The 13,630-nt window shown below is 37.4% G+C and overlaps 1 protein-coding gene across 5 annotated transcripts in view; it reads right to left on the reverse strand.

Annotated features, from left to right (window-relative positions):
• Positions 1-11,289, reverse strand: part of WASHC4 (WASH complex subunit 4) — a 65,004-nt gene extending 53,715 nt beyond the window's left edge. The window contains exons 1-7 of one of the 5 annotated variants that reach the window (XR_004958284.1): positions 11,163-11,278; positions 7,379-7,518; positions 5,892-5,945; positions 5,731-5,796; positions 4,670-4,715; positions 4,118-4,185; positions 1,182-1,264 (exon numbers count right to left, since the gene is read on the reverse strand). Coding sequence is in view for 3 of the 5 variants with exons in the window: in XM_036251042.1 (XP_036106935.1) it covers positions 1,182-1,264; positions 4,118-4,185; positions 4,670-4,715; positions 5,731-5,796; positions 5,892-5,945; positions 7,379-7,518; positions 11,163-11,223 (518 nt within the window). In the remaining 2 variants the exon portion in view is untranslated. Of the gene's footprint in view, positions 1-1,181; positions 1,265-3,568; positions 3,573-4,117; positions 4,186-4,669; positions 4,716-5,730; positions 5,797-5,891; positions 5,946-7,378; positions 7,519-11,162 lie in introns of those variants that run through there. The other 4 variants (XM_036251042.1, XM_036251045.1, XM_036251043.1 and 1 more) reach the window with 4 other exon arrangements.
• Positions 11,290-13,630: the final 2,341 nt, after the last annotated feature.

Raw genomic sequence — 13,630 nt, forward strand, 5'->3', positions numbered from 1 at the left:
AGACATGGTCTGAGAAATGTGTTGTTAGGCAACTTCGTCACTGTGAGAACATCATAGAGCGCACTTACACAAAACTAGATGGTATAGCTTATTATACATTTAGGCTATATGGGATAGCTTACTTCTCTGTAGGGGAGAAAAAATACTTTCCCTCTATCCTCTGGGTTCTTGGCTGAGACATCCCCATAATAAAAGGTAGATTTTATTTTATACAGGGAGAGAGATACTTTTACAAATGGAGATTTCCCTTACAAATGTAAATGTCTTTTATACAGTAACTTCTACTTGGTTTTCAGTTTCTCCCATGTCTGTTGTTTTTTAAAATTAATGAGCACAAAATAATCCCTATGCCAGACACAGACATATTTTAGAGTAACAAATTCTGTTCCTTTATAGCCCCTCGGCTACAAATCTTGAATGTTACTGTACTGAATACTGTAGGAAACTGTAACACAATGGTAAATATTTGTGTAATGCACTGCACTACAGCTACAACACTACTAGGAATAGACATTTTTCAGCTCCATTATAATCTTATGACAGTCACCATCATATATACAGTCCATCGGTAACAGAAATGACATTATGCAGCACATGACTATAGTAAGTGGGGAAAATTATAAGTATAAATTATTAATCATGCAAGATAATTATTTTACGATAATAACAATGATGAGGACTCCATGAAAATTTAATCGTTTTTCTTGATTTAGGGCAGTGGTCAGCAAACTTGGAAGAACAACAGAATTACTCACAAAAATTTTTCACATACATTCCTTAACCCCACTCCCAAAGATTCTATAGTTTAAGAAAAGTCTCATGTGATTCTAATGAGTCAGGGAATCTTCAATGTAAAGGAGGGAGGAAAAGGATAAGAGAAAACATGGTACATTAGCGTTTTTCCATATAATCAAATTTCTTTATGATTATTCTGTCCACATTTTCATTCAGAAAGATAATGGGTTCATTCACCATGGTAGAAACTGTCCCATTAACCTATCATTTTTTTATTAAACACATCAAGTATTATTTGAAATAGCATGAGTGTTCAAAGAATGCTGAATAAGTGAATGAAGGAATGAATGAGTGAACAAAAAACTATTTCAGATAATTAACTAGTTTTAGAAAAACATTTCCTATATCTCTATTAAAAATGCAAAAATATTTCTAAAATCCATTACTTGTTACTGATATACAGGGCAGCCAACTGATGGACTACATTCATCACCACTTCATAGCACCTCGTAACAAAACAAGACAGTTCCTGAAATGACAAGTTGGGTATACGTTACAAAGATGCTTTTTAAATGTCACCATTTCTGACTGAATTTTAGGGTAACAAAGTTAAACAAAATCAAAATAGTTTTCCAATAAGAACTCCAGTTAACCTGAAACCAACTTAAGCATCCCTCAAGCCATACATTTTTAACTCACCTCCTGAATTCCAAGGTCATTTCTACCTCTCTGACCCCACATTTCATTCATATTTCTATTTAAAGTCTTATGCTTTACTCATGTAATTCCTAACTGACAGAAACTGTCTCATTCCTTCTTTGAATATTCATTGCCTAGCATAGTGACTCTCAACTGTTTCTCAATATATTTCTGCCCTATCAAATGAATAAATGAATGAACATCTGAATGAATGAAGAAGAGCAAAAGAGGCCAGTTTTAGAAAGTATGACAATGAGGGGAAGGGGTCTGCAAAACTCACTCTGACATAACTTCAAATGTTTACCTTTAACCTAAGTTATAAACAGACTTGGCACACAGTAAGTGAAATATTAATTATCCCAGGAATATGTTTGTGATTAAATAACATGTATCTACCATGTTCCACATCTCCTAAAAACTTTTCAGAAGCTCTCAACTTTTAAACCTATAGAAACAATTTATATCCTAACATACTTAAAACCTGATTAAACCTATGGCTGTTCCTTAATTTTACACTCTATGAGGGCAGGAATTCCTGTTGGTTCTGTGCGCTGCTATAGCTGCAGCCCCAAGAATGATTTGTAGCATATGCTACACTCAGAAAACATTTGTTGAATGTTTTAAAATGGAATTTTATATAGCTGTCAGTGAGATCCAAAAATAATTTCTTATTTTTAAAAATAAAAATAATGCATTTCAATTTTACTTAAACAGCTCTAGTTTTACATTTCTTATTAAATTTCTACAAGTTTAGTGAAAGCAGAGAAAATAGAAAATTCAGAATAAGTAGCACAAAATAAAAAGGCAAAAACAAGTCCAGATATATAACAGACCATATTAAGAGAGAAACAGAATAAATTAGCCAATTAAAAGACAATGATTTTCAGACTGTATTAAAAAAAAAAAAAATCAAAATCCAGAGATATGCAGTTTTAAAGAAACACAACTAGCTCTTGGCAGGGTAGGTCAGTTGGTTAGAGCATCATCCCAATACATCAAGGTTGCAGGTTCAATCCCCAGTCAAGGCACATACAAGAATCAACCAATGAATGCATAAATAAGTGGAACAAATCAATGTTTCTCTCTCTCTCTCCCCCTCTAAAATCAATCAGTCAAAAATTTTAATAAACACAACTAAAACATAATAACACTGAAAAATTGAAAGAAACAAGAGTGATAAATCAAGAAAATGTTAACTCTAACAGCTGGGGCAGTGATATTAATATCAGACAAAACAGACTGTTAGCATTACTACAGCTAATTACTACATATAATATATACTTATATAATTAAATGTTTTATACATAATAATTATTATCATAGCTTAAGAGGGTCACTATATGATGATTAAAAATACAAGCTATCAGGAATTATTAACAATTCTAAACTTCTATGCACCAAATAAAATATCTTCAAAATAAAAAATGCAAAATTTGGTAAAACTGGGGGGAGAAACTCACACAATCACTGAGACCCTACGAATTACATTATCTTAGACTCCTGGTCCAGCAGGCTTCCTGTTAGGTTCTGTCAACAGGGGCATTAAAAGGAGACTAGAGGCAGGAAAAGGACATCCTATTTCTTCCTGATTTTATAGATATAACCCAGGCAAGAGCAGTTCATCCCAGCAATGACAGACTGCTCCAGCCTCCAACTTCTTCCACCACTACAGAACCAACCTCGTATTGCCCTCTTAGAGGTACCAGCAACAGCAAAGCAGCACTATTCCCTAAGAAGTATAAGTGCTCATTCCAGGGGGCTCCCACTCCAAGCTCCCAGATTCTAGCAACCCAGACCTTTTTCCTTTCTCTCCCTAGATGTAGGTCATTATCTGCTTCCTCTGGATTACTTCACTGTTCTTTTCTCTTTCAGCCCTCCAACTCTTATGTAACCGTCTACGTTAAATCTCTTTTGAAATATCTTGTGTGAATTGTTTTCTGGACTGGACCTTGACTAAACCATACCATAACAGAATAATTTCAACAAAATGTTCTCAAATTAGGTCAAATACACCAAAAAAAGTAGTAATGACATTAAAGATTTGAACACTATATTAGCATGCTTATTTCAAATTCAAATAATCAAATCTTGGAGCCATCAATCAGAAGGTAGGTGGAATTATGGGTATTTTTACCTCATCTCCAATTTTTGCTTTTGTCATACTGTACAAGCATTGCCCTTATAATGGAGAGGTGAGAAATAGAAGTTATTTCATTCTTTTGAAAAAGGTAAACCAAAAGACCTAGAATAACTAAAACTGCTTTAGTTATAGATAAAAAGCTTATCTAAATTGAAACATTTGGTTAGAAGCATCAAGTGCGGTTGCTCTACACCTCACCATTGCTCAGGTAACAGCTTAACATCTTCATTAACAGCTTTTCCTGACATAAATTATCTTTTCTGACCTGGTGCAAAGTTTAAATAATTTTAAAAGGCACAGTGACAAGTTGTCCATAACTTAAATTATACAAAGAAACTTATTTTGGTCTTTATTTCTCTAAAAATGCTATGAAAATCTTTTCGGAATTACAATCCCCTCAATTATAATCCAATGCCAACTAAGTATCTTACCATCACAGTACAAACTTTTAGCATTTGAAAATTTCAGAAATCTTTTTTAATTATGTGTAATTCACTCAAACTTTTCAAAGAAAAACCTCAATAAAAAGTAAAAATTAGTTACCTGTAAGAATGAAATAAATCTCCCCATTTGAATTTGGCAATCACCTTCCACCATGCTAGAATCTGTGGCTTTGAAAGGTAACATGAAGAACTATATTTCAATTGTTTTTATATAAACTCAATCAATACCAAAAAAATGAAAATATTTTATTCATTAGTACATCTTCTAATCTGAATAGCATTAACAGAATTGTTACACTGAAGAGAAAAATGAGAAAATCATTAATTACACAACTGAAAGTTACCATCTGTTTCATTATTTAACAAATTCAAGGAAAATTCTCATCTAGCTACAATACTTTGCAATTTATAAAAATATCACAAATAAAAAAACATATATCACAAATAGACTTTAGAGAATTTGCTGCTGCTTCATCATTCAGGTTTTTTTTTCCACCTGTTTACCAAACAAACGAACAAACCAAGAAAAAATCTGAATGCTTATTTTCTCACACTAATACATTATGGTAGTCCTAGAATTGTCTGTTAAATTTTGTTAATTTCAACTCAAATAAGTCATCATAACAATACAATGTGAAAATTTAAAACTTACCTCCTTCTCCATAAAACAAGAGACCATTATAAAATTTAGTTTCAGCCTGTTTAAAAAAATTAAAATAATTTTACAAGTTGCTCTTTTGTTTTTTAAATTACTAGACTCTCTTAGTTATCCATATTTAATAATAAGCAGAGGCCTACATCATTTATACACAAATTCATGAAATTCAAAAACTGCTTACAATTCAGATAAATTCAATTTATTTTTAGAGTACCAAAGTATTACTGATTAGTCAAAGTTATTTCTTGATTTCTTTAGCCTTTACTTTGTCTTATCTGACCACTCTAATTGTACCATATCCTCCTATTAGTTCAGGGGAAAACAGAAAGCAAACACATGTATCAAAAAGGCAGGAAAAAAAAAGATGAAAGTTTACCAACTTCTTTCAGAGTTTTGATTGCTTCTGGGTAAGGAAACACAAAATATCTTTAAAATTCAAAGCTTTTTATAAAAAATCAGTTCATCTAGAAAACAACTATGTATGTCAGGTAAGACAGACTTTGAAGGTATGCAGACCCAGACTCAAACTGTTACTACCAGTATAATGTAGGGCAAGTGACACCCTCTTTAAACCTCAGTTTCCTCATCTATTCCTCACATACCACCCTGGGCTGTTAAAAGTGTTAACAGGGCCCTGGCCAGTTTGGCTCAGCGGTTAGGAGTGTCAGCCTGTGGTCCGGAGAGACCCAGGTTCAGTTCCCACTGGGGGCATGTATCCCGGTTGCAGTTTGTCCCTGGCCCTGGTTGGGTTGTGCGGGTGGCAACCACTCGTGTGTCCCTTTCGCGTCAATGTTTCTCTCTCTCTTTCTCTTCTTCCTCTCTCTCCCTCCCACTCTATCTGAACAAAAAAATGTCCTCAGGTGAGGATAAAAAAAAAGTATTCACGAGGTTAGCATGGCATTTGGTATATAGTAACTACTCCATCATTATTACTACTATTACTTTAATTAAATAATTCATTCAACATTCAATAAATATTAATGCACAATATACAAATATAAGCACATATTTGCTTTTAAATCATGTTTCTAACATTTTAAGAATACAAAAATTACCTCATATTTTAATTTCTTGATTTCACAACAAAGTGCAGCATAAACTGTGATGACTTTGTTTAAGACCTGGTTTTATGAGTAAAACACAAAAGAAAAAAAGTAAATTAAAGCAGATAACTAAAGCAGTTTTTAAAAAGATTTTTAGGTTTAGGAATCTGTACCTTGTTTTCTGTCTTTATGAGTTCCAAAAGAGAAGACTGTTCATAAGGCAAAAGCTATATAAACAAGGAAAGGAACATTTATTTTTAATTTGAAAAGAATCACTGAAATCTTAAATACACAAATTAAGACTAGCGCTAGTCTATTTAAACTTGTGTTAGGCCCTATACTCAGCACTAGCACCATACCAGGTGGGGAGTGACTACTAATGGACACAAGATTTCTTTTAGGGGTGGTGAAAATGGCCTAAAATTGGCCCTGGTACTGGTTGCACAATTCTGTGAATACACTAAAAACCAAAGAACTGAATGATACGTGAATTATATCTCAAGAAAGCTGTTATTAAAAGTCAATATGTGACATAGGACAGTGTCTACTACATAATAAATGTGCAATAAATGTTAGTTATTAGGTGGTAACAGGTGATATAGTTTCAAAAATAAAACTACCTCGCCCTGGCCAGTTTGGCTCAGCGTCAGCCCGTGAACCGAAGAGTCCTGGGTTCGGTTCCAACTAAGGGCACATACATCGGTTGCAGTTTGTCTCCGATCCCAGGTGGGGTGGTGTCCATGGCAACCACTCAGTGTGTCTCTCTCACATGGATGTTTTTCTCTCTCTCTTCCTCTCTCTCTCCCTCCCACTCTATCTGTAGATAAATGCAAAAATGTCCTCGGATGAGGATTAAAAAAAACTACCTCAAAATAGAACAGTGCAGGAGTGACCTATTTTATACATTAAAAAATTACTCCCACGTTAATATTCCCTAAATAACATAAAGGAACTTTCAGGAAATGATGAAACTATTCTGTGTCTTGATTGGGTATGAGTTACATGGGTATATGTGTTTGACAAAACTCACTGAAAAGTACATCTTAAATCTATACATTTCACTGTATATAAAATAACTTCGTCTGCACATTCTATTTCAAACCTCTTCATTTTCTTGATGATGAAAAAAATATAAATAAAAGCTAGCTCAAGACTTGGAGTTTGTGTCATTTTTTACAATAAAGGCTTTAAGTTTGTGCCATTCTTTAAAAACACAAAAACATTGAAAAATACCTGTATGGCTTAAGAGAAAAATAAATTAACAATTTTTCTCCACGTTTCTTTTGGTTCTCTAGATCCCAAATATATGTCCCATTTTTAACAAATATGTTTTCAAGATATAGTATGTCCTGCCCTGGCCGGTTTGGCTCAGCGGTTAGAGCGTCGGCCTGTGGTCCAGAGAGACCCGGGTTCAGTTCCCGCTAAGGGCACGTATTTCGGTTGCAGTTTGTCCCCGGCCCTGGTTGGTCGTGCGGGTGGCAGCCGCTCGATGTGTCCCTTCACGTCGATGTTTCTCTCTCTCTCTTGCTCTCTCTCCCTCCCACTCTATCTGTACAAAAAATGGAAAAATATCCTCGGATGAGGATAAAAAAAAAAAAAGATATAGTATGTCCTAAAAATGTATGTATAAGTAAAAAAAAAAAAAAGACAAAAATCAAACCTTTAATGCTATAGGATCAAGATTGAAGTCCCAAACATCTCCAATTGAATCATCTAGCGCATCCTCAATTCTTCTTAATTGAGATGTATACTCCTCCAGAAATTTCCCATAATTCTTAAGCTGAACTTCGGCATGAATTTCTAAATTTAAAATTTAAAACAGTATGTGAGAAGTGCAAAAATTACAGGACATTTACTTCAAATTATCTCAAAAGTCACAGCAAAGTAGATACTAAGCATTGTTAAATGTACTATTCTAGAACACCGTAACTTCTTGGAAATAAAGTTTCAAAGCTAACCAATAATTCAGCTTTCAATATTTTCCAGATAGATAAACTAATTTTAAAAGCAGATTTTGCCATATACAGAGATATATATCATTTTAAAACTAACTTTCAAGTATTATGGAAAAGTCACTACTTCATTTACCCTATAATCAATACAGGGCTTTTAAACATAAAATAATTCCTTAGACAACTCAATGTCCTGATTCTATATTTTAGTCATAAACAACAGTTTTGCAAAACAAAAAAAATTTCATGACCTGAATTAGGTGCAAGATTTAAAAGCATAATTCTTAATTCTATGCACAGTAAACTATTTTAAAACACACCTATATATTGTTTTTTAAGTGCATTTAGACCTGCTTCATCATAATGAATATTATTCCTGTAATGCTCAAATTTATGAAAATGTTTTATTTTACTATCCTAATAGAGTTGGAAAAGCCAGTAAACAACACTAAGTACAGAATATTGGTGTCATATTTACAGAATTTACATACTAATAGATTCTAAAGAGTCACTGGGATAAACTGAACAATAAAGGTATACCAATATTAATGAAAGTAAATATTCCACATTACACATAAGAATTAATTACTTATTACAAAGGCAGCAAATTCAACTCCCACTCAGTATTTTATTAATGTGAACAACTTTATTCAATCTGTCTTCTTATAAAGGTAAAATTTTTCCCTCTTTAAACTCTAAGATAAAGTATCTTCTGATTCATAAAGGATAAAGACCTAGCTCCCCATTTTCTCTTATTTTGCAATGAATGCACTGAATCAAGTGGATCAATTTAGTTCATTAAGGTTCCTATTTCATTATAGCATTAGCCTAGGCAATTTTGAAAAACAGTTAGTCTAGATATGTTTCACAGTCCAAAAATTAATGAAAATCAGACACAGAGATGAGAAGTCATTTCCAGCCCTGGCCGGTTTGGCTCAGCGGTTAGAGCATCCGCCTGCAGTCCGGAGAAGTCATTTCCCTACATCTTAAATTAAAAACTGCATAAAATTCTCAAAATAGCAAGTACACGTCTAATTCTCAGTTACATAGGAAATTACTATAGCTGTATTTAACCAGCAAATGAGTTCTTTTTTTTTTTTTAATTTTTTTTTTTCCTTTATTGATTTTAGAGAGGAAGTGAGAGGGGGAGAGAGAGAGAGAGAAACATTGATGAGCCCTGGCAGGTTTGGCTCAGCGGTTAGGAGTGTCAGCCTGTGGTCCAGAGAGAACCTGGGTTCGGTTTCCGCTAAGGGCACATATCTCGGGCACATATCTCGGTTGCAGTTTGTCCCCGGCCCTGGTTGGGTCGTGTGGCTGGCAACCACTCAATGTGTCCCTTTCACATCGATGTTTCTCTCTCTCCCTCCCACTCTATCTGAACAAAATATCAATAAATGTCCTCGGGTGAGTATAAAAAATAAATAAATAAATAAATAAATAAATAAATAATCAATGAGCGACAACATCGATTGGCCACCTCCTGCATGTTCCCCACTGGGGATCAGGCCCACAACCTGGGCATATACCCTGACTGGGAATTGAACTGGCGACCTCTTGGTGCATGGTCGCTGCTCAACCACTGAGCCACACCAGCCAGACAGCAAATGAGTTCTTAATGACCAACTACAAAAATATGCCAATAAATTACTCATTTAGTCTGTTTTGGCCAAATTCACAAAGTAGCAGGCAACAGAAAACTTGTAATAACATTAAAGTTCCTTGTTGGTAAAATAAGGAATAACTGTAAAAGTAGTAGATGTTAAAAAGATTTGAAGCTCGGCCGGCGTGGATCGGTGGTTGAGCCTCGACCCATACACCAAGAGGTCAGCAGTTTGATTCCTGGTCAGGGCACATGCCCAGGTTGTGGGCCCAATCCCCAGTTGGGGGCATGCAAGAGGTGGCCAATCGATGTTCTCTCACTGATGTTTCTCTCTCTCTCTCCCTCTCCCTTCCTCTCTCTCTAAAATCAGTAAAGAAAAAAAAAATTTTTTAAAGAAATAACCAAGTTTCTTAATAAAAAACATTTGAAGTAAGAATTACATGGTGATTCTTCAGAGTGAAATTCCAAAAACCTACTTACATGCTTATCTCTCCCAAAAGACTACATTCTTCGTTTTATCTTTGTATCCCTAACACTTAGAATAGTGCCTGGTACATAGAAAATGTCTGCTGAGTAAATCTGACCATTCTACTCTAAGGTGAACCATTTTCAAACCCAAGAACATATTTTTACTCCAACTTTTTGAAGATGAAAGTCAAGATTCCACCTTACACATAAGAATTCATTACATATTCCAAAGGCAGAGCAGAGGGTAAAACTTCATACATGACAAGGTGCATTTAATAACAGTAAACACAGTCTCTTCTCCCCGCAAAATTAAAGGATTTTGTTATTACCAGCAAGACTGTTTCTTTTATGCTGCATGAAAGCTAGTATTTTGTGGAATGTTTTGTGAAAAGCTGCAAACCATCCTGAGTTAAACTCGGGTTTCTTTGAGAGAGTAATAAAATATAATTACATCTAAGTTTGTACACGTGAGCCTGTCTTTGTAAAAATTAAGCAAAATTTAACATGTAATTTTTTTTTAATTACATTCACCTTTTGGAAAAACTGCGTGAAAGAACAAAACCACAAGCAGTATGTCTCATTATCACTTATACCATTTATGCAGGTTAATATCACCAAAGGTAAGGAACAGATTACTAACTTTTATTAATGTCAAGTAGAGTTTCACTAAAATAACTGGTTTGGCTTCTAAATTTTGCTGCATGCAAATGATTTGTTAGTTTTTCTGGTTGGACTTCTAAGTTAAATCAGACAATTCGGTTTTCTGAAGCAAATCTGCTGTCCTTTGTGAAACCTTTCTAACTGCAATGGAGACCTGCGGGACATCACTTTCATCTAACGCGAAGGCGTGCAAGAAGATAAATTAGCATTCACGCGTTTGTTTGTTACCATGTGAAGTTCTTATTCGCTATATTCTATCGTTATAATAATGTAATGTAAAAAAAAAAAAAAAACCACACACACTCAAACTTCCAAAAAGTTGGCTGGGAGGAAAAGGAGAAAAACAGGAAACCGAAACAGGAACCCGGACCTCAGCCTCTCCTACAAGTGAACCTCCGAGGATCTGGCGAAAGCCCGAGTCCAGCGAGCGAGCGGGCCAGCCCCCGCCCCCGGGGCTGCAGGGCCTCCGGACCCGCCCGGCTCCCCGGGCTGCAGCAAGTGGACGCCGCTCCCCCAGGGGCACCGCGGGTTCCCAGGACAATCGCCGCCGGAACACCAAACCAAACCCAGGCCGGGCCAGCCTGACCTGCCACCGCGGGAACCCCCAACCCCGAAAGTAACGCTCCAGAGCGCTCCCCTCCCACACGCGAGGGGCAGGAAAGTGCCCCGAATCGGAGCGCTGCGCAGCACCCACGACGCAGAGCCTCCCGCAGGGGCGCCCAGGGCTGAGGCCCGCGCGGGAGCGTCCCCCGCCGCTCTCTTACTCTGGGAGCCGTCGTCAACGCGGTCGAACTCCCAGTCCGGGGACAGAGTCTCCACCGCCATCACCTCGGCGCCTCCCTCAGTCACAGCCCCAACCAGCCTGGGTGACTACGGCCGCCTCACCCCAGCGGCTGTCACGGCACGTGACTTCCGGCCCTGGTCCCGCCCCTGCTCGCGAGGGTCGAGTGGGCTTAATGCCCCTGCGGGCCGCGGGGGCCGCTGGGAAAGCGAGTCCTTCGCGGTGACCGGGGGCGGTTGCCATGGCGGCCGAGGTCTTCATGGTGTCCAGTGTTCACCTGGGCCTCCCTACTCTTCACTGGTCGCTGCACGCCACACCGGTACCTTCCATTTCGCCCTGCTATCTCCCGGCCATTTTTAAGACCCGGGGAGTTGCCCCCTCGATCTACCCTGGAAAGGGCGACATTGATGGGTACGGGGGCTTCACAGGAAGGCGTGGTCCTCTTGGAAGTCGCTATCCATGCGCTTCTTCCAAGAAGTCGGTATTTCCAACCCCCTCCGTGTCGCCACCGTCAGAGAGCTTGCAGCTTTCCTCCTGCACGTCCTGTGCAATTGCTCTTGAGTAAAAACTGCTGTGCGAGAGGAGGAGTGACTTGCCCAACACGAGAGCGGGGACTTTTACTCTCTGCCTACATCGCCTTCTCCCTCCACCCACTCCTCTCAACAAAGTGGAAAAGGGAGGGGGAGAAAAACGCTGTTTATGTGTAATTATTTATTTATTTTAAATGTTTTTTAATTGATTTTTTAGAGAGAGGAAGGGAGAGAGAGAAACATTGATGTGAGAAACATCCATGGGCATGAGAAAATAGTAATATCTTTTTTTTTTTTTCTTTATTGATTTTTAAAGGGAGACAGGGAGAGAGAAACATAGATGAGAGAGGACATCTACTGGCTGCCACCTGCATGCCCCCCACTGGGAATCAGGCCCACAGCCTGGGCATGTGCCCTGACCGGAATGGAACCAGCAACCTCCAGGTGCTTGGGTTGAAGTTCAACCACTGAGCTATACTGGCAAAAATAGCAATTTTTTCAGCCAGTATTTAATCAAGACCTTCTCTGGTTGATATATCACTGTGACCAAAATCCGTCGAAGAGCTCAGTTGTCTGGTAAGGGCAATTGTTAAGATACTTTAACTTAGGGATTGACAAAATACAGTTGGCAGATCTGCAACTTGCTTTTGTAATTAAATTTTATTGGAACACAGTCATGCCATTTATTTGCATATTGTCTATGGCTGCTTCACAATGCAATGGCAGAGTGGAGTTGAAACAGTGACCATATAGCCCACAAGCCTAAAATATTTATCAGGTCCTTTAAGAAAAAGTTTGCCCACCCTTTTAACTTCAAGAGCAAAATGAGGCCCCCTCCCCAAAGAAGCCTTTCTATATAAATTACGGTCTACAAAGTGGGTAGAAATAACCTAATTTAAAAAGCATAACTATCTTAGAAAAATCTTATAAGTAGTATATCAAAGTAATTGAGAAGAATACCTCTGTGTCCTTGTAAGGAGGCAGCGGAAAGGAACTAAAGTAGTCAAGTGGGCCCACTTGCAGTTAATAACTAGAAAAAGTGGACAAAATATTATGAAAATAACTTTTCAAAAATCTGAAAAAGAATAAAAGCAGGCAGAAACCACAGGAAAATTTACTCTGCAACTGGCAATAATTATGTGTTTGTGACTTTTTGCCTGACAGTGCCCCTCACCCCTTCAAATCCAGGAGTGAAACACTGCAGTCTCTTGGCTCAAGGTGGTAGCAAAATATGTTCAGGATTGTTGCAAGAGAAGCTGGAAATTTGTAGGGGAACCCTGAAGCAAGGGACCCACCAAGGGATAGGATCTAAAATCCAAATATAAACTCTGCAGAATCCCTGGCAGACCACTAAAGCACCTGCAGAGGGCCTGCTGAAATAGCAGTCAGGAGTTCTTAAACAATTAACTTGTTGAGAGGTGTGTTTGCTGCTCTTTGACATATATATCCCCCAAAAGGTATGCATCTCAGGTAGCAAAACCTGAAGCCCTGTGGGTTTAAATGAGCAGAAAACAGAAGTTGGACTGGCAGAGTAGCTTGACCTTTAGAAGGAAAAACTGATAAGGGAACTACTACAAAGGGGACAAACCCCAAAATCTGAGTAAAAACACTGGCCAAATCTTTGTCTAAATGAAGAATGAAACATAAATATAAGCTGCTACACTCTACAAGGTTGAAGTCCAATCAAGTTTACTTCTTTCTAAATCAAAACCCAAAAATTTTCCTTAAGAATATAGAATTCAGAGTGTCACTGCATTGGGATTTATTTTTACAGTGAGCAATAAAGTTTAACCCAAATATAAAGAAGAAATAAATGAAATTATAATTATAGTTGTAAATTTAAAAAATTTTTTTTATTGATTTCAGAGAGGAATGGGAAGAAACATCAACCATGAGGGAAACATCTATTGGCTGGCTCCTG

The sequence above is a fragment of the Molossus molossus genome, unplaced genomic scaffold (genome assembly GCF_014108415.1).
Source record: "Molossus molossus isolate mMolMol1 unplaced genomic scaffold, mMolMol1.p scaffold_m16_p_10, whole genome shotgun sequence".
Classification (NCBI taxonomy): domain Eukaryota; kingdom Metazoa; phylum Chordata; class Mammalia; order Chiroptera; family Molossidae; genus Molossus; species Molossus molossus.